The sequence below is a fragment of the Rousettus aegyptiacus genome, unplaced genomic scaffold, assembly GCF_014176215.1.
Source record: "Rousettus aegyptiacus isolate mRouAeg1 unplaced genomic scaffold, mRouAeg1.p scaffold_m13_p_11, whole genome shotgun sequence".
Classification (NCBI taxonomy): domain Eukaryota; kingdom Metazoa; phylum Chordata; class Mammalia; order Chiroptera; family Pteropodidae; genus Rousettus; species Rousettus aegyptiacus.
In genome coordinates, this window is record NW_023416286.1 from 42,361,652 (window position 1) to 42,387,094 (window position 25,443).

General features: G+C 38.1%; 2 protein-coding genes across 3 annotated transcripts in view; one reads left to right on the forward strand and one right to left on the reverse strand.

Moving 5' to 3' along the window:
• Positions 1 to 6,741: 6,741 nt before the first annotated feature.
• LSM1 (LSM1 homolog, mRNA degradation associated) lies at positions 6,742 to 14,924 on the reverse strand. Its single transcript, XM_016155289.2, has 4 exons — positions 14,692 to 14,924; positions 12,000 to 12,068; positions 10,572 to 10,687; positions 6,742 to 7,253 (listed from the first exon to the last, which is right to left on the reverse strand). Exons 1-4 carry the CDS (start codon positions 14,735 to 14,737, stop codon positions 7,083 to 7,085), a joined length of 402 nt encoding a protein of 133 aa, XP_016010775.1. The 5' UTR covers positions 14,738 to 14,924; the 3' UTR covers positions 6,742 to 7,082.
• A 34-nt stretch (positions 14,925 to 14,958) lies between these two features.
• Positions 14,959 to 25,443, forward strand: part of BAG4 (BAG cochaperone 4) — a 29,976-nt gene continuing 19,491 nt past the window's right edge. Inside the window, exon 1 of one of the 2 annotated variants that reach the window (XM_016155280.2) lies at positions 14,959 to 15,542. In XM_016155280.2, the coding sequence (XP_016010766.1) occupies positions 15,219 to 15,542 (324 nt within the window). In that variant the 5' untranslated portion in view covers positions 14,959 to 15,218. The remainder of the gene's footprint in view (positions 15,543 to 25,443) is intronic. The other variant, XM_016155279.2, reaches the window with a different exon arrangement.

Sequence of the window (25,443 nt, forward strand, 5' to 3'; positions counted from 1 at the left end):
AAGGCTGTTGCTGATGTCAGAGGCTGCCACTGACTCAGGAAGGGGGTGCTGGTGACCTCTCCCAGGGCCAAGGCTTTCTTCTCTTCATCACCCTTTTGGACTGAATGACTAATTAACTCTTGCTGTCCCTCTGAGCAGTAAGATGGGGAGAGAGGTCTGGGAATTTCCTCTGGTACTAGATATCCTCTCTAACTGGCTTTGCTTTTTGATGAGGGCAGAACCCCCCAGGGTGGAGAACAGATGGGCACAGGAAGGAAGGATAGTCAGAAATCTGGCACGGGCTGTGTAGAGTGTTGGAGAGGAAGGCCCCAGGGCCAAGGGAAGGAGGCAGGGTGGGCTATGGAGCAGAAAAAAGGACTTCATTCATTCATTCAATCAACAGTCCTTTATTGAGTGTCCTCTACAGTTATGCGGAAAATGAACCATATTACCCAGTATAGAGAGTTGCAGAGCTGATGACTTTTGGAAGTACAAGAATATGGAACACTTAATTACACAGAGAAAGGAAGAAGTGTTATGGAAGGCTTCTGGGAGGAAGTGACATTAGAGCTGTGTGTGGTAAGTACAATTAGGAGTTAGCCAGTTTTGAGATGAGAAGATGAGGTGCAGGTGTTGCAGGTAGAGCAAATGGCCAACATCATGGAGAAAGGAGCTGAGAGTTGAGAGCTGGCTGCCTTGGGGAACTTTTGTTGTTCAGCTATGCAGGGTTTGTAGGGTGTGGTGGGAAGATTCCTCTGCAGATTCCTAGGAAGCAGAGGCTGAAACTGGAGGAGAGGGCCCTTGAACTTATCTGGGCCCCAGTTCAGAGGAGGCAAGCACTGGGTAACACCATCTAACTTTGGGTTTACTGGACTGGTAGTAAGGATGCTGTGAACTGAAGTGGAAGAAGCACAGGTTGTGTTCAAAGAGACTTTCAGTCCTGGTTTCACCACTCTATGATTGTGAGCCACTCACTTCTTTAGTCTTAACATCCTTATCTATAAAATGGGGATATGTTATTCTTTTTCTTTTTGTAATCCTTTCAGGTGATTATAAAACTTAAATAATAATACATCAAGAGCCCATAAGATGAAGTCCAGACTTCTCAGTCCAATCTCTGGGCCCTCCAAATCCTCACCTTGGCTCTCTTCTCCAGCAATGCTCAGCACCATCCTGAGGTGCCTGCCCGCATCTGCCACATGCATACCTTCTCCACATTCAAAGGAGCTCATAGCATTATCTTTCCTCAAAAGCTTCCTTGTGGACTCCACTTTGCCCTACTTTTTAATTAGAATTTAATACTTTTCCCTTTGTGCCCCACTGATGTTTGTTACAGTATCGATAAAACTATTGCCTGTTCCCTACCCACACACACCTTTTAAAAGATTTTATTTTTTTTAGAGCAAAATTGAAAGGTACAGAAATTTCCTGTGTAGTTCCCCCTTTTTTACATATCTGTAAACTCCACAAGGCCTTGGATGTTCCCCAAGTTTTTGAATCCCTGGCACTTAGTACAGTGCTAGATAATTAATATACTGAATAAATGTTTAATAAATAGTTGGAAAGCATAGAACTTGGCACTTTGTAGATTCTCAGTAAATATTTACTTCCATCTCTTAAGGGTGGCCAGCTTGGGGGTGAGGGCAAACGTTGGCCTGCTTGTAGGGTATATTCTTATTTAATATTGAAAGAATGGAGTGTTTTCTTTCAAAGAGGCCATTGTGAGAAGGCAGCAGAAAGTCAAGGTAAATTTGATTCATTGGGTTGGAGGTCATTATGGATTACCTTCTTTAGAGTACATTTTATATAATCTAGCACTTCCATTCCTTAATCTGAGTTGGTCATCATTATTTCACAGATATCATTCCTATTTATACAAAGGCAACTCTAAGTTCATCGAGGGTATGGAATCTGTCCCAGGAATCTGGCACAACATTAGGGATTTAGCAGATTATAATAGTTTACATTGAGAACTCCTGTACCAGACACTGTTCTAAACTCTTTACAGACATTAACTCACTTAACTTTCACAAGTACCACCCAAGCAGTTAGTGCAATTATTACCCCTATTTTATAAATAAGGAACTTGAGGCACTGGAAGGTAAGCAGCTTGACTAAGCTCAGAGAGCTATTAAGAACCAGGATGCAAAATTAGGCAGTCTTTTAAAATCCCATTTCTCCATTAAAAAAAAAAAAATTGGGGCCAATAGTTGCTTCTCATAGCATATACCTGGCATATAGTAGTTTCTCAATAAGTTTTAGGGTGATGAATTGACAACTCGACTATTAATTTTACCTCGTTCCATTGTTTGCCCTTTACCCTCCATTTCCAGCAGGTGAGCCAGGCTTTAGGTTTCTCTGCCCAGGCATTTTGGCAGGGAATGTAGTTTCCTGTCTTTTATAATAGTCTAAATCAGAAGAGCAAACTGAAGGCAGGTTGGCTGAATTTAACTTTCCAGATACTTTATTTAACCTGCATGCTATTTTAAGAAAAAATTGGATTAGTTGCCAAGGTACAGAAAACATATCAGTGGTGGCCAGGGGCTCACGAATGAGGAAGAATTAAATACAAAGGGGCAGGGGTGATGGTACCTAACTATATGCAGTTGTTAAAACTCATAGAACTGTACAGTGAAAAGAGTGCATTTTACTGGATGTAAATTACACATCAGTAAAATTGTGTCTTGGAGATGGATTCCCAGGCAATCTGGGGTCCTGACCTTGAAATACGTTCAGCATTGAGCACTCTCTCTTCCTATAAGTCCTAGCCACTGGTTAGCTGGTGCCCCAACACCATACAAGTCTCTATATTTCTGGAGCAGCAGTACTGGAGGTCATTTTTTGCCCCCAGGTCTGGCCAAGTAGCAACAGCTACTGAGTGGCTTGAATTAGAGATTTTTTTCTTTTCTTTTCAAGAGAATGGGTAGAAAATAGAATGACAGGGGGAGAAAAGAGGCAAAACAGTAAAGTGAGACAAGAGAAAAGAAAGACCTGATTTTATTCTCTGCTTCCAAGTCCCCTGGCAGAACCTGAAGAGTAGACAAGTAAGAGAGAGTCCTAACCAAGGCAGACTAACCCAGAGTTTGAGACAGGTGAGCAGCAGATATGCTCCATTTCCTAGGGTAGGTTTTCTAATTCTTTTAACCTTAAAGATCTTAAGGAGGGATAAGAAAATTATTTTTGATTTTGGGTCACTCATCTGGATACAAATCCCTGTAAAAGCAAATACCTATGAGGCAGTCTCTTGCTCTCCTTTTCCAGGGAACCCCTTGAGGCAGTGATATCAAAATGGAGGGGCGGGCACTACAGTCCAGTTTTGCTTGGAGTACAGTTGGGAGGAAAACAGGCTCTAGAGCATCTGTTTACCTCCAGCAGCCCTGACAAGTCCTCCCCAACCCCTGATCCCATGTTCCCCTGGGATGCTCTTCCAGACATTTTTACACCAAGTAGGTCCAAATTCTTTACACCTGGAGGGCTGTGGTCTACAGTGAAGGCTGACCCGACAGGAGGACATCTCCGTATTTAGTGTAAGGATCTCTCCTAATTACCCAACTCCTGGTTGCTCAATGGGTCCATCTTTTGAGACCTAATACATGCCAGGCATCATTCTCGATGTAGGAATACAGGTGTGAACATAACAAAAACCCTGTCCTTAATATTTTACATTCTTGTGGCAGAGCAGAGCAGACAGTAAGTAAAATTTATGTCAGATTGTGATACTTGCTATGGTGAAAAATAAAACTGGAAAGGAAGGAAATAAGGGAAGGGAGAAAGGTTCTATTTAAAAGAATTACAGGTGAAATTTGAGCAGGGTTCTGAAGATTGTGAAGGAAGGACACTGCAGCTATCTGAGGCAACTGTGCACTAAGCACAGAGGACGGTAAATTCTAGTCCCATCCAGGGCACAGGTGATTTTCAGGGGGCTGAGATGAAAAATTGGGAATGGATATATTTTTTTCTTTCCTAGTTACAATAAGCATATGCAAATTTACTACAAACTAAGGCAGTTTTATCCAGTGTTTCCAGCAGCTAACCACATAATATATATTGTCAATATTCATATACATGCATATAACAAGTGTTACACATAATCTAATTTTATCACATATAATGCACTCTATTTTCTATTCTATTCCAACTTTTTAAAAAATGCTGGTTATAATCCACTAAATTCATATCAAGAGCTAGTAGGTTGCAACCTAGGTTTAAACTAAGTTGATCAACATTAAGTCTCTGTGGCAAAAAACTTTACCTCTCCTGGACTTAACATCATCCTAACAGATCCATCAGGAGTCTTTGCATTGGTAGAGCACATGTGCATACGAGCGTCATAGATGACATTCCTGCTCAGCTCACATTAGCTCCAAGGCAACAGTTCAGACTAGACTCTCCTGCTAATCTTTCCTTGATTATGAGCAGGGTTGGTTTTAGTGTCAATCTGGAAGCTTGGGTCAGCATTAAAGCATCAGTCTGTAACATCTAAAACCAAAATGCCTTTTTCATACCTCATTGGGAATGCTGGCTTCTAATGGGAAAGGAAGTTGGATGGAGTTCATTTTGTAGCATGACTTCCGAAAGCTGAGAAAATGCCCCACAGATATATACATACACGTACATACATACACGTATGTATAATTGGAGGGGTAGTCAAGGGGTGAATAACTGTTCATTAACAGCCTCTCCTTCAGTATTTTCTTGCCAGGTACAATTGCTGGGGTCCACTTCTTGAGCTGTGCAATGCTGCCATGAATGTCACATCTGGATCTGAGACTAGAGGTTGGGAACTGCCTACAGTAATTTAATTGCCTAGTGAGCCTGCTTTGCTTGCTGGCTGGCCTACAGCCTATGCTGTCTGCACGGCCCTCTACCTAAGCCTGCCAGCAAGCACCCATGTGAGTAAAATGAGACCAGTTTTCAATGTTCACCTCTGTGTAATACCTCTAGGGTTCACATTGACATGGCCTCCCTGAGAAACCCTTCATAGTGGATAATATAAGGGTGTATGGCTGCTTAAGTATCCAGGGCCTGTTGGCAGTTTATTAGTCAGGGAGGGAAGAGACCGTGGTTTAAACTTAGCTAAGAGCATGCAATGTAAAGTCAGAGGCCAAGGAAAGGGAAAAAGTCCAGCTGTTAAGAGTAAGAGATATACTGCTGTACTCAACTATATCAGAATAAAGAAGGCCGGTAGAGGGGCTTTGGTAGGTCTTATGTCTCCCCTGGAAACAGTCTCATGGGAATGCCTACTGGAAGAAACTATTAAAGATAAAAGAAATGTATGAATAGAGGTTGATTCTGAAGTCTTAATAGTACAAGAGAGTACTAACAGTGGTCTAGAAAAAAGCATGATTTCAGTATCTGCAAAAATCCTTGGCTGGGCAGAGCTGAAGGCAAGCCATTTTTCTGAGCATCCTGGAGACTAAGAAAAGCAGCATGTAGTCTAATTTCATATTTTAGGTCTAATTGTTAGCTGCTGCCTGTGTGACAAAGGTCTAAAAGCAATGATCAAAGCCTTACTGTGGCTGGAAAACTCTTGACTTGTGAAAATTGTCCCTATTTCTCTTTTAAGAATAAACCATAACTCATTGAATTTGGGGATGTCTGAAGAAGGTTGAAAAAAAAAAAAAAAACAGTGAGTCCAAATTCCTTGAAAGTGGCAGACATTCTAAAACAGTGGTGCTCAGAAAAACAAATAATGTCATCCTGCTGACTCTGAAAGAGTATCATGTACTTAGATATGCTTTTCAAAAATTGGTGATTAGTTTTTTCCCTTTGTGTGAGATGTTAATACTAAATTCTGGTTGTTAAATGGTAAGATTAGAGGCAAAACATGCTTGATAAATTGTTAATTGTTTCTTCACAAATTATCTGGTTTAAACCAACCCAATGATGAATAGCTCAGCAGTCAAATGGTTTATAGGCATTAAGGGTAGTTTTAAAAACACCTGAGCTCATAAAATGTTAAGTATATTAAATACTATAAAATAATTCAGACATAGGAATTGTATGAAAATCTTATGAAAAGTATATATTTGTTCAACAGACTATAAAAGGAAATATCAGGAATTCTGTAATTTAAAAAACTGAAAATATGAGAGGACAACTGACTTGCTCAAGTTAAAGTGCTATAAAGAACAAAGTCAGAATTTTAACCTATGTCTCCTAACTCCTAGTTCAGTATACGGTCCACTAAACCACAGTGTACCCTTCAAGTACAGGTTATTCACACTTGCTATGCAATCAGCAGCATATCAGAAAAGTGGCATCGCCATGGGCTGTCAGCCAAGAATAACCTAGATGTATCAGTCACTGATACGCCATTTTATTTGTGCTCCTTTTTGATATAGCATCGGAGGCTCAAGATTCAATCAAAAGGCCTAGAAAACCAAACTAAACATAAGATTTAGAGAAAGTTCCCTTAGTAAAAAGTCATAGGAACATAGTTTGGAATAGATATTGGTGAAGTAAGAACAGCAAGTTCAGTAGTGATGTCATTTCTCAAACCTGAAACTGTTGTTATAACCTGTAACTGAAAACCTCACTGAAAGCTCCTTCTGCAAGCCTGAAAATGCTTTTATCAGCTAAAAACATGAAAAGGGGAGAGGAGAGGATCTACAAGATACTTATTATGAAAATATTCTTTTGAAAGTAGCAGTTTAGATGTTTGACAGAAGGGGAAATCCCAGTGTTTGGGACTTTATAACTTTCAGACCAGAAACTTAATTTTATCTTTCACTGGAGTCAATTCAAACTGGGGAGATAACATGACAATTTTGAGATTTATATTTTATTTACAAGCAAATAAAGAACGTCCCTTGTAAACTCTAATTTGAGATGACAAGAGCAATATAAAGAAGTAGTTGCTGGCTCCAGAGTGATTGGTGAAAGGAGACCATCCCACTGTTCTTTTAAATAATGACTTTGTTATTAAATAGGAAAAAACCCCTCATGATTTCTTCATGTTGTATATTTGTGAAAGAATTCAAAAGAAAAATGTCTTTTCAAAATTCTCCAGTCTCTAGTTAAATGTGTGAAGTGGCTAGAATACCACATTCATTCAGTGATAGCCCCTGCTCCCCAAAAGAAGTAGCCTCTGAGCAAAAGACTTAATACTCATCAAGAGTGTCTGCTCGAGGAATGGAGAGACCTCGATCTTTAAGAGCCTGAACCTTCAGCTTCTCGGCTTCCAGCTTGGTCTGCTGTTCTACCCTTTGTTCTTCTAGGATTTCTTCAATAGACACTTGCTGGAGAGGTGTGTCACTTTCCTTTTCCAAGTCCTACAAAACAAGCAGGTTTGAAAAACTTCAACTGATGACCAAGAATAGAAAACATTACAGATCTAAAGACAATGGATTCCTATGTGAGGCTTCCGTTATTTTCAAAATTGTGACATGGCTGAAAAGGCCTTCTTCTAGGGACAGATAAGTTTTACAAAGAAATGGCTGGCAACAATACTACAGAATACATACTTATAGGAATGTGGTAACAGAAATCAATAAATGTGTATAACAAAGCTTAAGGTGGTCTGAAGTCCTACATTAGCCAAGGACTACTATCTCTCCAACTCCAGAGACTCCAAAGAGAAGTTCCTGAGGCTAAGATGGCTTTAGATAAGTTTTGTATTTTTACATTATCAAAGTCAGCTTAATGCCTAGGGGTTGTTGCTCAATAAGCAGCACTCCTCTCCCAAAGGCAAAAAAACTGTTCCTCCATTGCATTAACTAGGAGTCTTTAAATTATAACACAAGACTCCTTTCCCCTCTTTTAGAGAAAACCTCAGCAGACTGGTTAGATTACTAAGCACATCTGGTCCCAATATATTTCTCTATTTTAATTAAATATTTTTTCCTTACTAAAAAAATTATTTTCCCCTCCTTTCAAAAATACATGCTCACTGTATGAAATTTAGAAAACAATTAGAAAAAAGATTTTTAAAAAATTACCCATAATTCCAGGATGGAGGGATAACATTTTGGTGACTATCCTTCCAATTTTTCCATGTATATACTTTCAAAAAACCCACAATGAAAATATTGACTGTAATTTTTTTCACTGAATATGGCACCATATACCATAATATGCTTAATATTTTTATTTTTTAACATCTCATCATCATTTGATAACCAATCTTGTAATGCAGAATCTTGCTATAAAAGTATCTCACTATCACAGATTTATTCAGTTCATTCTCTTTAAAATGAACTATATAAGTATTATTCTGTGTTTTTGAAACTGGAAAGCCTATACAAACAGGGTATTCTTATTTCTTATCTTCTCTTTCAGTGATAAAATTCTGGGAAGCATTAACACATACACAAACTCTTCCGAAATTCCAATCTATCACTAGATATTTATCTTCATATGTTACCAAAGCCTCAGAACTCACAGGCTGCGACATTATCAAATGTAGGACTCTCACCAGAGAGGTTAGAATGAAAGCCACACAGATCACATAAATAAACTCTGCCTTGGGTCAAACGTTAACTGCACCCAGCAAAATCTTTGTTATCAAGTGTAACCTGTCCTCACAACCCACAGGTAGCAGCTGAAGGGAAGATCATGTTCTTAGCTCAGTGTTCTGCCTCTTGACTTTTCAATATATTACTTATGGAGCTATTCATGTAGTTATGATGCTGCTTCCCAACAATCAGTCTTGTTACTTAAGACTGTGTTCATCACCATCCTTGAGGCTGAATCCAGGGACTTCTTAAGCAATAGAATGTTTACACAATCCAGATGGTTTCTGGGAATGAGTTTCCCTATGGTTGGCACTTAATTTCTTCCAACTGACTATTGATTCATATAACTATGTAAACATTGCTGAACCATATTTCTTTAGTGGAACCACTGTAAAATTCTGCAGCATCCAAACCATAATATAGAAATAAAAGTACTTTTCTCTATAAAAGGGCTCCAGGAAACAATGAATTTTAAAGAACAAATGCAAGTTCACTTCTCCTCACACACACATCTACACATCTGTGCCACTATAATTGGCACATCTGTGCCACTATAATTGGCACAGAAAGCATTTCTATGATGTTCACTACTATAAAACTGAAGCAGAGTATGTATAAATAATTTAACTTAAATCTTTACCCTTAGTAACAAAATAATGTTTCCTCTTTAAAAACTAAATTCAGAAAAGTATAAAAAAAGGAAAAAATAATCACCCATAATCCTGCTGTCCAGAGGTCAGTTAGCTCCTCTTAATATACTGGCAAACCAGTTCACGGTCATTACGACCCCTTCCTCACTAGCCCTAAGTAGTATAATGCTTTATTTCAACCTTGACATAATATAAGGCGATAACGATTTCTGCTTCATAAACATGCAAGAAATGATACACTGAACCAAAAAGATTGACCACTAAAATATTTTAAAAATTAGAAAAAGGTAGTTCATAGTTTCATAGCAGCGCTTGGGCAGTATTGATTAGTCATGCCTAACTGTTTCAACAGAAGGTCTCTACAACAATCTGATCCTGCAGAATTACCTCTTTACTTTCTCAAATGGCTTATTAAAAATAGCTATGGGGTGGCTCCACAGTGTAGTGGTTAGCATGTCTGCTTTACATGCAGAAGGTCCTGGGATCGCACCCCAGGTGGAGCCACGGACCATACCTTGGGTGTGCCAGGCCCCGGGGGGTGCGCCGCTAATGTGTGGGAGGAGACACCTTGCCTTCAGAGATCCAGTTCTTAAGGGGAGTTGGCAACATCCATAGGTCAAGGGTGGAAGTGGGGTGGGGAATTAAAGAGGGGGAAAAAATTAAAAAAAAAAAAACGAAACTTTTCTTTTTAAGTAATGTTTCATGTAAAACATGAAATCAAATTTATTTTCTTTTAAAAGGTCTGAGTTTTCCTAATAGTTATATATATATATAGTTTTCTAACACTTTTGTATGTATATATGCAAATTTATGTGTATGTATACGTACATACATACACCACTACAGTAACAGCACTTTATAACATTTAACTTCTCAACTGCCAGCTGTCTTCCTGGCACAGATACACAGGGGCCTCCTTCTTGGCTGTGAGCCAAGGATTCAAGTGAAACTGGGCTCTACCGTCAGGATAGTTCATAGAAAGGTTTCTCTGACAGCTATTCTTTGCTCTTCCCCACTTTAAAAATGTAGATATCACGTTGTATATGCAATGTGTCTCCCCCTCCCAAACATGGCTAATTAACTTTTTGTCATGAAAAACGACTTTAAATTTAGATGACTGCAAAATATTCCAATGTATATAAATCTTACTTTATTCAATTATTCTTCTCAAGGTTTTTAATTTTCTGATATTGAGATAGCAGAAATAATATACTAATGAACACATTTGTATAGGATGGTATTTATTTTTTAAGATATCAGGTAAAATCAATGATATTTTGCTGCTAATAGGATCCAATCTTTAAAATGCCAAGAGGCACTGAAACAAAATTAATTATTCTCTGTAACTTCCCTAAACTAATTTGGTGGTTTTCTATGAAAAGCTCGGTGAAATGTGGAAAGTATATTTTTTCCTCTTAAAAAGACAAAGAGAAACTTAACTAGCATGATTACCAAGATTCATAGCAACTCAATAGTTTTCACTTACTATTTCTCCTAGTAGGACCACATTTTCGCCTCTGACAACAAAAATCCCTCGAGGAATATCACCGTATTTTTTGCCCACATGAATACGCTCCACAGTCTGATGTAGCACTAAATTAGCTATAAGTGTATAGGGAAGAAATGAAGATATTTAGTTCAAAATTAGTGGGTAAAGGTCCATAACTCAATCGGTTATTTTGAGTAGAAAAGATTTAGCTGAATATGATTTGCAAACTTTTTAATTCTAGGAAAAGCTAAAATTTCAAACAAGCTTCTCTTATTTCATTAAGAAATACCACTTAGGAGACTTAGAACAACTGTAAACTGAGAGTATCTGGGATTATGTTGCACTAATACATGAATGATGGTGGGAAAAAGTTAAGAAAGTTAAATTTGTTTACCATTAACTGCTAATATCAACATGGCTCTAAGAAAATATAAATGAGTAGGGCACTTGGAAAACTCTAAACTGCAAAGATTAAAACTCTGGTTATTCAGAAAAAGGAAACAGTTTTTCTATGTTGTGTGGATACATGTGATGATTTACCAAAGACTTAACTTTGTTTCAGTACTTAGGATTCATTTAACCTAATAAAGGTGTCCATGAATTATCATACAGCAAAAACCTATTTTTTCACTTTGTCAGTAATCTGAGAGTAAAGCCAGTATATATTACTTTTCCCTCAAAGTAGTTTGATGAATTTGACATAAGATTTAGAAACCCAATTTGTTAAGAATAATTATTTTTCTCCTTTCAATTGGTACCATTTGTCTTCCTTGAAGAAAAGCAGAGATCTATGCTCTTATCTTTTATAACCTCTTACAAGTGTTTCAGTTATGTTGTTTTTCCTCATGCTTAAATCCACTGACCTAGCAGATGTCCAACATATGTCTATATGAACTGAGAAGTTTCTTGAAACAGATGCAAATATAAATCTCTAGAAAAAATGCAGGATGCAAAGACAGAATCTTGTGTCTAATGTATTCCTAAGTGTAAATATTGAGCTAATGTTGGGGTCCCTAAAAAGCTGCAGGAAATACCTTCTATCCAATCTTCATTGGACAGGGAGGGATTACCTTCAGTGCAAGAATTGCTCTGAAGAGTAGTCACACTCAAGCCAATGTACAAATGACCAGGTTTTTCACGGGACTGAGTTTATTTCTATCATTTGGCTCCCTCTAATGGAGAAAATAAAAAAGTAGTCCAAAACATTGTTATATGTTCTAGTGAAAACCAGTTTTAGAAATACCGCTTGTAAACTTGAGTTTTTGAACCTTCTAATCATAACTTAGGAAACGATGATATAATGACTTAAAACAGTATTCTCTTATGCCACACCCATGAAAAAGTTGCAGACAAATTTCAATATGAAAATACAATGAATAGTTCTTATTATCCAAAGTATAAGAAAAGTCCATAACTATTACATACCAAATTGATCAATGCTTCTCAAAAAGCCTATAAGCGTCCTTCCATCTCGAAGCAGGACCAAGTGCTTTTCTGGAAACAGGAAAAAAAAAATCTTTAAAAAATGAAAACTGTTAGCTTCAGTGAGTTTACAGGGTAACAACAAAAATAAAGTTAATATCAGTTTAAGCTCTACTATTTCTTCCAATGTATTCAAGGTGGCGTTCACTGTGAAATTAGAAGGACCATGGTAGCCTGGGGTTTAGAAAGTTAATGGTGAAAAAATCAGAGTAGTGTGGCAGAGTGGAAAAAGGAGTGGGTGAATAGTTAGGAAGGTTGTCTGGCTCTAGATGCGGATGTCTGACAATTAAACCCCCTGAGTGTCATCATGTCAGTTACTATACCTGCAAATTGAGAAATTTAGTCTGGATTATCTTTATGATCTTAGGTCTAGAATTACTTTCCTCACAACTTTGATGAGCTTCTATTTCACACTTTGGAATCAGGGGAAGTTTTAAATATAAATATCTCAGACATGTAAAATGAGGATGATAATAGGCTAGAGCAAAGATTCAATAATACTTATTGAAAGCTATTTACTGTTCTAGGGCCTAGATATAGTACAGAATAAGACTCAGAAAGTCACCAGCCTTGTGAACTTATATTCCTGGTGAAGGAAAGCAAACAAACACAAAAAATGACCTATTGTGATTAGTACAAAGGAATAATAAGATAGTAGGATAGTATAATGAAGAGGGGAAGTAGCTACAGAAAGAGGTGGCTAGGGAAAACCACTCTGAAGAGGTGACTCTGAGCTGATTCTGAATAAGCCAGTCACTGGAATAACTAGCAAAATTCATTCATTTGTTTCTTTAATGTCACACATAAAATACTTTCTAGATGCAGAACAGAGGGACAAGATTCTCCCCTGAAAAAAATTATAATTTTCCTTGGGCTATATTAAGTACCCTAAGAAAGCACATCTTAATGACATGAGACTGAGAGAAATGCTATCTAGCTGGAGGATGTATGTGAGCTGGCCCATGAAAGATAGATAATTTTTGGTCATGGTAAGAAGTGATGAGGAACGGTAGGGGCAGGAGAATCTGTAATTTAGGCAGGAGGAAAAAAAGGGCTATGTATCCATATGTTTGGTGAAAAGTTGAGAGTGTGAGAGAAATAACAGGAAATGAAGTCAGAAAAGAACTGGGAGCAGACTGAGTAGACAACAAAAAACAAATTTCAGGTGGTCTACGGCAGGTGGTCAGGAAGAGTCGAAATGGAAATGACTCAAGAGATTTGGGGGTAAAGATATGAAAAATGGGATGGGGAAACAACTGAAAAAAATTTGAGATGGATAGAGAAGAACATACATGAAAGGAAGGATTCAGGGGGAAAAAGAAGAGATAAAAAAAAAAAAAGGATATTAATGGAAGAAGGTTCCAGAAGCAGTGGAAAGAAAGTAATAAAAGACAAGCTGAAAGAGAAGAATACTTCCTACTCAATGAGACGATGGGTGAAAATACAACAAGAATAAGGAAAGAGGAGGAAAAGTATGTGTGGACAGGCAGTAAAGGGTGCATACGAAATTGTTTTTCACCTTTCAATAAAGGAAGGGGCTTGGAATCTATAATAAAAAGGTTAGAAGGCTTGAGAACAAAAATCATTTTTAATATAATGAAAGGATGTGTTAGGGACTCAAATAATTCAGATTTATAACAAGAGGCAAGGGCAAAAAAGGGTATCCTCTGACAACTGAAACTGAAGATTTCATTACACATTACAAATAGGCGTGTACAGTGGTTATTTACATGAATCTGATCCGATTTACACTACATTTCCCTTCAATAGCAAAATCACTAATTTAGATTTAAAAATGCCGTCAGACGATAAAAAGAGTGTTTAATTATACACTCACTCTTTAATTTGCATATACCAGAATTGTAGAGATTATTGTAACTTGTTTGGAACTGTGTGTAAACCACTTTACAACAATCACAAGTTAATGAGACATCACGCGATTAAAACGATTACAAAAATGTTGCTTGAGGAATAATTCACGGATGAGAGGTTAGGAAAAGGAAAGACAAAACAACTCTAAGTGTCTCCTCTTTTGTACAGAACTGAGCTCTTCAGGACAATGATTAGGAGGTAAGGGAGACCTTTTTAATAAAAGCAAAAGAAAACTGTCTAAGGGAGAAAAAAGCGTGAAGTGACTCATTCTTTCCAGAAAAGTCAATACCTTGTCCGGCAGTGAACTTTATTTACTACCATAATCTGGAAATGCTAAAGACCCTCACGGTAAAAGAATACTGCAAATGAACACACAGCATAAAACCTATGTTTACTGCCAATTAAATCCTAAAGCTGCTGTCTTAACATTTCCATTTCTTGATGAACCCTTTAAGCAGTCTCATCCATCCACCAGTCACAACGTGGTACTTCACCTGCGTCCCTAGGAGGCAGGAGAGAATTCTATAGCTTGTGGCTGACACGCCTGTGAACTGGTATTGTCTGCGAGGGGCAGGATAGCAAACTAGGAGGTGGGCAAACGGTATGTCCCGTGGCTCCTCCATCCCGTGGAAGATGTTAACGCCAAATGAGCAGAACTGTGCTAAAAACACACCGCCCCCTGCCCCGGGCCCCCTCGAAAGAGGCATCCCTCGCGAGGAAGGGTCTCTACCCGGACTTCACCCGAAGGAGATGAACTACTTACTGTCAATGTCCTCGATGAGACTGGCGGTGCCAGGCATATAGTTCATTTTGAGCTGAGCTAAGGCTGCAATGTGTGGCGGCGGTGGGCCAGCGCGTCCAACACTTCCTCCCTCCTAATGTATTCACCGCCTCCTCGGGACCGAGACAGGAACCCGAGGAAGGACCAGGACTCCTGCCCCGGCTTTCAGCCGCCGGGGCCTGCCGGAAACTCCTCCATATTATCTCCACCCACTTCCGGTATCACGTGCCCGGCCTCGGGAAGGGGCGGGCCGTGGTGCAATCGCGGGCACACTTTCTCCATTCCTGAAAAGAGGAGAAAAGAAATCTAGATTGCATAGGTGGTGGGAAAATGTACTCTTTCTTTTAAGCAACACCGTGTCGCTCCTGGTCTTCCTGCTTCTTAGACCTCAGCGTTACTGACCTCCGTTGCTCAACTCTCAGGCTCGACAGCCGAACGGGCGGGACCGGGCCTGGGATTGGCTGTTGTCGGCCGACCCCCTTCATTGTTGTCCATTCCCTCTCGCTGGCATGAGCCTGCGCAATGGGCCGGCCGTGGGGGGCGGGAAGTGCTTCGGAGCGGGGAAGCCCATGTCGGCCTTAAGGCGCTCGGGCTACGGCCCCAGTGATGGTCCGTCTTATGGCCGCTACTACGGGCCTGGGGGTGGAGATGTGCCTGTGCACACACCTCCACCTCTATATCCTCCTCGCCCTGAACCTCCTCACCCTCCCATTTCCTGGCGGGTGCGTGGCCCGGCTGAGACCACCTGGCCGGGAGAAGGTGGAGGAGGTGATGGCTATTATCACTCTGGAGGCACCTGGACAGAGCCGGGTCGAGCTGGAGGAGGCCACCAGGTAAGCCTTGCGCCATCTGCCCCGGGGAAGGGGGGGGGGTCTGATAGGTGGTTCTTTGGGGGTGAGAGCCATTGGGATTGATATACCTCTGGAGTTCGTAATGGATCGGGTTTCATATTTGTTTTCCTTTTGGGTGGTGGGGGGGGGTTGTAGAGATACGACTGGGATCGTGGGTGGGAGGATATGCTTGCGTTCTCTTTGCCTTCCTTTTCTGCTTCGACTATATAAATGTTTATTACCATCGGAAAGGAAAAAAAGATTCTGCGCTGACTTGCTAAGCTCATTAGAGCACTCGGAATCTCTCGCCTGGGAAGGATTTGGGGCTGAAGTGACCCGGCTCTGATTTTTGAGCTCTAACAATTTATCCTGCGTGGTTTGTCAGGCCGGCTCTTCTCCGAGGAGGGAGGTTGGCTGCAGCCCCCGCCGTCACTCAGCAACCCTCCCAGCGGGGAAGGAACGTAAAAGAAGGGGGAAGCGATCTGGGTATTTAGCCATTTGCCTCTAATGCTTTGCCCAGGATTGAATCACGAATAATCAGTGTTTTAAAGCACTTTTACATGGATCGTTTTATTTAATCTTCACGGTGATTAACATAAATAAATGTTTTTACGGCGTCCCTATTTTACGATTAAAGAACCGTTAGCTCTGAGAGGATAACTTACTTGATCAATATACTCGGACCTACATTTTATTTCTTGAATTCCTGCCAGAAATATGCAGTGCTACTTTTTTTTTACTAATGCAGTATTCATCTTAGAGAATTATCATTACAGGGTGAGGGGCACATCTCTACTTTCCTTCAGGAATTATAACATCCTCATTGTTTGAAAATGTAGCGAAATTCCCATACATTGCTGGTGGGGATGTAAAATGGTTCAGTGCTTTGGAAAATAGTTTGGCAGTTCCTCAACACGGTAAGCTTAGAGTTAGCATATTACTCAGCAAGTTGGCTCTTAGATATTTTCCCAAGGGAACTGAAAATATGTTCACATATAAACTGTACATGCATATTCATAGCAGTGTTATTTATAATAGCCAAAAGGTGGAAATAACCCAAATGTCCATCAACTGATGAATAGGTAAAGTATGGTATATTCATACAATGAAATTATTTAGCCATAGAAAGGAATTAAGTATTGATATGTACATTCTAGCACGTGAATGAACCTTGAAAACATCACACTACATGAACAAAACCAGTGAAAAAGACCACATAGCATATGATTTCATTTACATGAAGTGTCTAGAATATGCAAATCTGTAGAGACAAAAAGGTTAGTGGTTGCCAGGGGCTGGGGGACTGAGGAAATTAGGGGCGATAGATAAAGGGTATGAAGTTTCTTTTTGGGATGATGAAAATATTCTAGAATTGGAAATGATTTCATGACTTTGAATTTACTAAAAACTATTGAATTGTACACTTTAAAAGGGTGGGTTTATGGTGTGTTATGTCTTTAAAAAATGTATGCGAAAATCATGTAGTGAAAGGTGCATATTTTCTGTCTAAATCTGGAGTAAGTAGCCTGTGGGACTTTAAACCCATGGTAGAGTGATGAAATGCTTGGCCTATAAGTAGGCAAACTAGACTGAAGATAATTGAAGGGAAAGAGGAGAGGACCACTAAACTGATGACTTCTACTTGGGCTTGCCGTATTACCCAAACAAAGGTGTGTTTTCAGGGTAAGGTTAGAGAAGTTAAGATTTTAGTAACATGTAGTTGTATGGTTGGAGCATAGGTGTGCACATAGGGTGAGTGGTGGTACTGGAGTAGTTGGAGATAAAGCTGGAATGTATAATAGGCATTTGTAAAGCATATCATGGTTTATTTTTCAGATTGATGTTTCTGAAAGTTGAAAAGTATAGGATTATAATTTATGCAGTGATAGAAGGTTAATACAAAAGATATGCATGTTGTCACAGATGTTACAACTGTTTTTTCCAAATTCATTGTTTTGTCTTTTAACTTTATTGTGGTTTGGACATACAAGTTTTACATTTTTATATAATCAAATGTGTCAAACAAAAAAAGTATAAAACCTTACTACTCAACAAGTGTGGTCCTTTGACCAGAGCTTCGTTGTTGCTTGGAGGTTGTTAGAAAGAAATACAGACTCTCCTGCTCCAGACTTACTGCTGCAGTTTAATAAGAACTCCCCAGGTGATTCGTATGCACGTTTATGTTTGGAAAGCACTGCTTTATAGAATTTTGAGATGATGTTGCACTGAATGACTACAAAGACTTGACTCTATTTTTACATATTTAAATATGACAGGGAAAAAAATAGAAATCTACCTCTCCCTGCTTTTTTTTTCTTTACCTTGTTAACTATACTTATAGCACTATAGTTTGATCCCTGAACTAGCAGCATCTGCATTACCTGCAAGCTTGTTGGAAATGCAGTATCTTGGGCCTTGCCCCAGACTTAGCAAATCAGAACGTGCATTTTACCAATATCCCTAGATAATTTACATGTTCTACCAGATCAAATCATAGATAGATAGATAGGGCACAGATGCTCTGAGGTGGAAACTGGAAGGCACAGATTAGATTATATCGTAATCTTGGAAATTATATACTCTCGTATTGGTCATAGAAAGCAACCCTGGTACAGTGTCTGAGGCAAGTTCACAAGGGTGTGAATACCAGGAGGCAGAGATTATTGGGAGTCATCTTGGAGGGGTATTACAATGGCAAGGAGTGGGGAGACTGACAGCTCAGGCCCCAGAGTAGTTCAGAAAAGAAGTAAAAAGGCATGCGTTTAAACAATGTCTGAATGTAGACAGGTTTTTATTCAACATTTTCAAACATGCAGAAAAGTTGAAAGAATTGTGCAGTGAATGAATACCCATATATCCCCACCTAGGTTCTGTAATTAGTATTTATTTTATTTACTTTATCATATATCTTACTTTTTGGATGTATTTCAAAAACAAGTTACATAGAGTTAAAAGATATTTTCAAAGGTATGTGTCAATTGGAAGCAAGACATGAAGGAGATACAGAAGGTGATTGAGGTTTTAGTATTTGATAGGAATAAAAAGGAAGAGGAACAGGTTTTTAATGGTTTAGTTTGTTACCAAAAGAACTAGTGATTTGTTAATAGAAGAACTTTAAAAAAATATGAAGTACAAAGAGTTGGCAAGGGTTTATGTACTGCCTTTATTTCATTTCTGTTGGAAGCCAGTTAGTCACAGTGGTTAGTCATGTGCCAAGCTCTGCATGCAATGTATGCGATTGATTAAAAAGAAGTTTGTGATTTTCCTGTTGTTGTTGTTGTTTTTAATGTCAAATTTTAGAGTCTTTGTGGTATCTAGAAGTTGTTGTCTGTGGCAACAAAACAATAGATGTGGGGGGCTCAGAGGGGAGATGCGGGCTGGAGATAATGAATTAGAGTCATCAGATATCAGCATAGATGAGTTACCAAACTGGGTACCTTTTCCTGGTGAGGTCTTTGGGAGTCTGGTATAGGCAACAGCGTAAAAAGATCCAAAAGATGACAATGAGAGAATTCTCAGAAAGATAGTAGGAAAGTCGCACAATGCAGACTAAGCAAGGACACAATTATTTTGCAGGTAAGTGATAGGAGAATTGAAAAGAAGCTGTTGCATTTGGCAATTAAAAATGTATTGTTGATTTTCATGGTGGGAGTTTAAAATAGTGTTAAAGTAATGAGTGGGAGGTTTGGATGAGAAGGTAGTGTAGACTGTACTTCCAGAAGTTAATAAATGAGAAAAGTGGTCACTTGACTGAGAACCAGGATTGAGGGAAGAATTTTTAAGATTAGGTGACTTGAGTATGTTTAGAAGCAGAGGAGAGTAACCTGGTAGATTGAGGAAAAAAATGTAAACAAAAGATTGGAATATGGCTTGGGGAGAGGACGATTAAGAAGTGAGGAAGAATTGGGACACCTTCTCAAGCTAAAGGGGCATAGAGTAAATTGAGTTCAAGGGGAGGGACACTGAGGAGTTTAAAGCTCTTAGTGTCCTTTCTTGGTGAAGTAGGAGGCTAGGTCACTTGAGAGTAAAGGAAGCGAGATGCAGTAAGCTGGGAACTTGATATGGTAGATGTTTGAATCAGGTGCTGGGGAAAGGAGGAAATTGGAAATTATTGAGAAGCATGGAAGACATTTAAATGAGATTTAAAATAAATTTGTGATGATGGTCACAACAGATGCTTTCGATGGCCATAAAATGTTTTTTAGTGATTTTGGAACATATACCTATAAGAGTAATTTATACTGTACTTTTATAATAATTTTTGTCTAATTCTTGTGAAAAATATACATCAATTTGTAAATCGAACTTAGGTAGTAGCAGCAGTAATCAGATTCCTCTGCTGATAGATTTGTTTAGGCTGAAGTAATTTTTTTAGAGGCATGTTGCTATGTCACTTTATAAATTTAACCATATATCCACTTTTTACAAAACTTGTTAGTTCTAAGATAAATATGAAAGGAGTTGACTCCAGCTTTCATCTGAGATTTAGGTATTTCTTCTTCTCAGAAGAAAGTAAATAAATTTATTATCTTCTTGCATAATTTTAATCAAATTTCCTTTACCACAAAACTTTGTTTCACATTATTACCACGTGTGAAAACCATTTATCATCTCTAATTTACTTAATCATTTATCACCTTTGTCTAGTTTCAGAAAACAAAAAATTTGGAAAGAGTTCGGCATGTGATAAAATTGTCAACTTGGTTTATAGAACAGAGATTAGCTTCAGCCGCTTCCTAGGAAACCAGATGCTATTTCATAGAATTATTGTCATGTTAGGAGGTGCCATGAGCTGCAGACTTTCATTGTTACTGAAGATATTTTTAGATTTGTTCCCTTATGTCTAAAAGGGGAGAAAAAAAGTGAAGACAATCTTTTTTATTAAGACTTAAAGAAATTAATAATCTTTACCACTTCATTGAGGACTTTTTTTTGTTTGTTTAAAATTATGATATATTTATATACTATAAGGTTTACTTTTTTAAAGGTATGGTTCTGTGAGTTTGACAGATGCATACAGTCATGTAACCACTACCACAGTTGAAGTATAGATGTTGATCTGTCTTTTAAAAAAAAAAAAATTCCTAGGATTAGATGGATATTTAATTTTCATTCATCTCTAAACTCCATTAAAATTATAGAAAATGAACCGTTTTTTATTTGTTTTTCAAAGTATCATTATGAGCTCATTCGCATAACATGTATGTATATATTCAATATTTTGAATGTATTTCAGTTGTAATTCTTTTCATTGCTTAAATGATCCCATAGTATGCCAATGAGAACCTCTTTTTGGCTTCTAAGTCCTTTTGACATGACCCATTGATTTTTGACAGCTTCTTTAATTACTGGTACAAGCTGTGTCAGGCTCATTTTGTTTATATTCTGTCCTAGACATATAATTAGCCATTCGTTTAAGAAATCCTGATTAAAACAAAACAAAACAGAGAATTATATTTAGAAGCTGTTTATGTCAGAATCAGGTAGGAAAACAGAACCTACACTAGTTTTTTTAAAAGATAGAACTCGATTGAAGAAATTAAACAGGTATTGGAAATCTGAAAAGACAAAAAGAGAAAATGGAAGTAACATGGAGGATAGTAACTGCAGGAAACATCTACAACTCATAAGGCTAGGAAATAAAGAGATGAGGTTAGGGTTATTGGAACCTTGGACAAATTTGGTTCCTAAAAATATTAAGATAATTACAAATACTTGGAATAATCATCCTCCAACAATATGTAAAATAAGTTCAGAGTAATGTCAGGTTCCTATTCTGGCATGACAGTGTAAAGAACTTTGTGGACCCAGTCCCCAGTGAAACGAGTGAAAATTATTTTTAAAAAGCAAAGTCTCTGGAAATGGTTCTAGGAGCTATAGCAAATGAAGAAGCATTTATTTTAGAAAATTTACTCAGTCTCAGTAAGAACAGTGAGAATCTGCTGTTTGAACCAAAACCTGTTCTATCCCTTCCTCTCTTAGCTCAGTGAGACAGAAACTCCATTATGGATTGGTACCATAAGAAAACAGGGCTCCTTCTCCCAGATCCCAGTTAGATGGTTATCATCCTGGGAGGGGTAGCACATCAGCATTTCTCATCTTGTCCCCAGCTACTGTTACTTAGGTCAGGTTCTTGCAAGTGTGGCCTGGTAATGGTGGTTCCCTTCCTCTGTCCCAGCCCTGCTTGTGGCATGGAGGCTTTACTTTGGGCAGGGCACTGCTGAAAATACTGGGGCTGTCATTACCCTTACCCTGGATTGTAAGGCAAGCTGAGAAGGCCTGAGGCTACTACCTTTCCTTGCCTACCCCAGTGCTCAGCTCTGAAAGTAGGGCTGTCTTTTCGAGAACTACACCATTGTCCCCACCCTTGCTGCAGAGTGTGGCTCAGATATTTATTTGGAAGCAGAAGCAGGCTGTGAAATATGTAGCTCCTATTTTTTTTCCCAAAGGAACTGACTTTATTTGCAACAGAGTGTAGAAAAGCTGAAGCCTAATGATGTTCTCAAAAACTGTGGAAGTGGTTGTGAAAGGTAACTGGGAAAAAATTGGTAGATTCTTTGGAGAAATAGACTAAACTGTAGGCCAGCTAGTTTGTTGCAGAGAACTAGGGAGAGAGATAACAGGGAAGAACGCTTGGGGGTTAGAACAAATCTCAAACACTGACTTTGAGAAGTGCCTCTTCCAAGAAGCCCAAATTTGGCTGGATAGTTTGTGGAACAATTTATGTCCCAGGGTTTTGTTGAAAACAGTAGAGAAGTCAGGTGGAAATTGTGGAGCTTTAACAGCTAGGTGTGGTCAAGGAAAGATCCACACATGCGCGCGCACATAAACTCATTAAATAAATTAAGATGCTACATTAGAAAATATTCACTTAATGCAAAAGAAAGTAGTAAAGGAAGGCTAGAAAGAACAAAAACAGACATGAGATATAGAAAACAAAAAAGTAAAATGGCAGATATAAATCCAATTATATCAATAATAGCATTAAGTGTGAATGGATTAAACAAAGATTATCAGAATGAATTTAAAAAGATCAAACTATATATTACTGTGAGATAATAGAATACATACATTAGTCTCTGCTTTAGGTTCTTGGCATAGAGCTCCTGAAATCCTTGTAAATTCCTAAGTGATAAGAGTACTAGGAACAGTTTTTGTTCTAATATTTGGTCTGTGACCCCAGTTCCTGACATAGGGCTCCTGAATCCCTTAGAATTTCCTGGGTGATAGGAGTCTTTTGTTCTAATGTGATTCTGGGTGGTCTTGTGGATGGTTCCTGGTTGGGGCTGGTCACTAGAAAGACCAAGCCATGATAAGAAGCTTAGAATTTTCATCCCTGCGCCTCATTCTCTACAGAGGGAAGAGGGGAGAGGGGCTGGAAATGAAGTTAATAATTGATAATGCCTTTTGAGGAAGCCTAAATAAAAATCCCAATAGTATGGGGTTCAGAGAGCTTCTAGGTTAGTAGCAAATCCACATACTGGGAGGGTAACAAACCTCAACTCTGGCAACAGAAGCCTCTGCTTGGACCCTCCCAGACCTTGACCAACCTATCCGTCTCTTCTTCTGGCTGTTCATCTGTATCCTTTATCATATCTTTTAATAAACTAGTAAATGTAAGAATTTCCCAAATTCTGTGAGCTCTACTAGCAAATAATCAGATCCGGGGGGCACAGGGGGTGGAGGTCATGGGTACCTCTGATTTGTAGCTATGTGGACAGAAGTTGTGGGTAACTTGGGGACCTATTATTTGTGATTAGCATCTTAAATGGAGGACAGTCTCATGTGACTGAGCTGGTAATTTGTGGGATCTGGCATTATCTCCAGGTAAATAGTGTCAGAATTGAGTTAAATTGTAGGACACCCAGCTGGTGTTTCAGAATTGGTTGTTATAGGCATAAAACCCCACACATCTGGTATTAGAAGCATTATGAGTGTGGTAGTAGTCTGAGAGTAAAGGAGAAACATAGGAGTCGGAGGTTTTTTTTTTTCAGCTGTCTCTAGGAAAGACACTTCGGATTTAAAGATACAGAAATGGCTTGAAAGTAAAAGAATGGAAAAAGAATTATAGAAACAGTAACTAGAAGACATGATAAAAAGGTCAATCCATCAGGAAATAAAACAATTATAAATATATACGCACCTAATAACAAAATACCAAAATATGCAAAGGAAAAACTTACAGGAAGAAATGGAGAAATAGACAATTCAATAATAATAGACTTCAGTCCACCACTTTTAATAATGATTAGAACAACTAGACATTAGATCAACAAGGAAGATCTGAACAACACTATAAACCAGCTAGACCTAATAGACATTTATAGAACACTGCACCCAACAACATAATAACGTTCTTTTCAAGTGCACATGAAACATTCTTTGGGATAAACCATATGCTAGCCATAAAACAAATCTTAATAAATATAAAAGGATAGAAATAATACAAAGTATGTTTTCTAGCACTGATGTAATGGAATTAGAAATTAGTAGCAGGAAAAACTTCGGGAAACTCGCAAATATGTGGAAATTAAATAAAACCTCCTAAATAACCAGCGGGTTGATGAAGAAAACAAAAGAGTTAAATACTTTGAGGTGAATGAAAATGAAGACACAACATTCCAAAACAGGAGATGCAGTTGAAGTAGTAGTGCATCGCAGGAAATTTATAGCTGTAAATGCCTGTATTAAGAAACAATGACCTCAAGTCAGGAACCTAACCTTCCATCTCAAGGTACTGGAAGAAAAAGAAGAAACTAAACTGAAAGCAAGCAGAAGGTAGGAATAATAAATATAGAGTAGAACTTAATAGAGAATAGGAAAACAATAGAGAAAATCAATGCAACTGAAGACTGGTTCTTTGACAAGATCAACAAAATTGATGAACCTTTAGCTAGATTGTCCTTGGAAAAAAGAGAAGACTCAGATTATTGAATCAGAAATGAAAGAGGGGACATTATTACTGATCTCACAGAAATCAAAAGGGTTATAATGGAATACAGTGTATACTATTATATGCTAATAAATTAGGTAACTTAGATGAAATGGAGAAATTCCCAGAAAGATACAAACTACCAAAACAAACTCAAGAAGTAGAAAACCTGAATGGACCTGTAACAAATAAAGGAATTGAATTGGTAATTTAAATAAAACTATAAAGAAAAGCCCAAGCCCAAGTGGACTAGTGAATTCACTAGTGCATTCTACCAAATAGATACCAAGTTTTTATAAACTCTTTTTAAAATTATGAGAGCACACTTCTAAACTCATTTTATAAACCCATTATTACCTTGATACCAAAATCAAAGATACCACAAAAAAATACAAGCCAATTTCTCTTATGAATACAATGCAAAAATCCTCAAAAAACAAAACAAAACAAAAAACAAAAACAAAAACCCCAGCAAACTGAATTCAGCAGCATATAAAAAGAATTATATGCTATGACTAACTGGGATTTATCTCAAATGCAAGGTTGATTTATCATGTGAAAATCAATTAATATAATTCACCATATCAATTGAATAAAAACCAAAACTCCAATGATTATCTCAGTAGATATAGAGAAAACATTTGATGAAACCTAATGCTTTTTCATGACAAAAATGCTTCAGGAAAATGAAATTTTTAAAAATCCGATAAAGGGCATCTATAAAAAAACCCATAGCCAACCTTATACTTAATGATGAAATAGCGGATGCTTTCCCATAAAGTCAGGAACAAGTGTATCTGCTCTTGCTATCTATTCAACATTGTACTGGAGGTTCTAGTCAGGACAATTGGACAATAAAAAGAAAGAAAAAGGCATATATAACCTGTATGTCTGTATGGAATAGAATTGACAGTCTAGAAATAAATCCATGTGTCTGTGGTCATCTGAATTTTGACAAGGATGCTAAGACCG

Bases quoted from the DNA above. Each gene is read 5' to 3' on its own strand.
- LSM1 (XM_016155289.2), bottom strand. From the start codon at position 14,737: ATGAACTATATGCCTGGCACCGCCAGTCTCATCGAGGACATTGACA. The intron at 10,688-11,999 runs GTATGTAATAGT...ATACACTTATAG, and splicing joins GAGAAGCATTGATCAATTTG to CTAATTTAGTGCTACATCAG. The intron at 7,254-10,571 runs GTAAGTGAAAAC...CTTGTTTTGTAG, and splicing joins TGGTCCTACTAGGAGAAATA to GACTTGGAAAAGGAAAGTGA.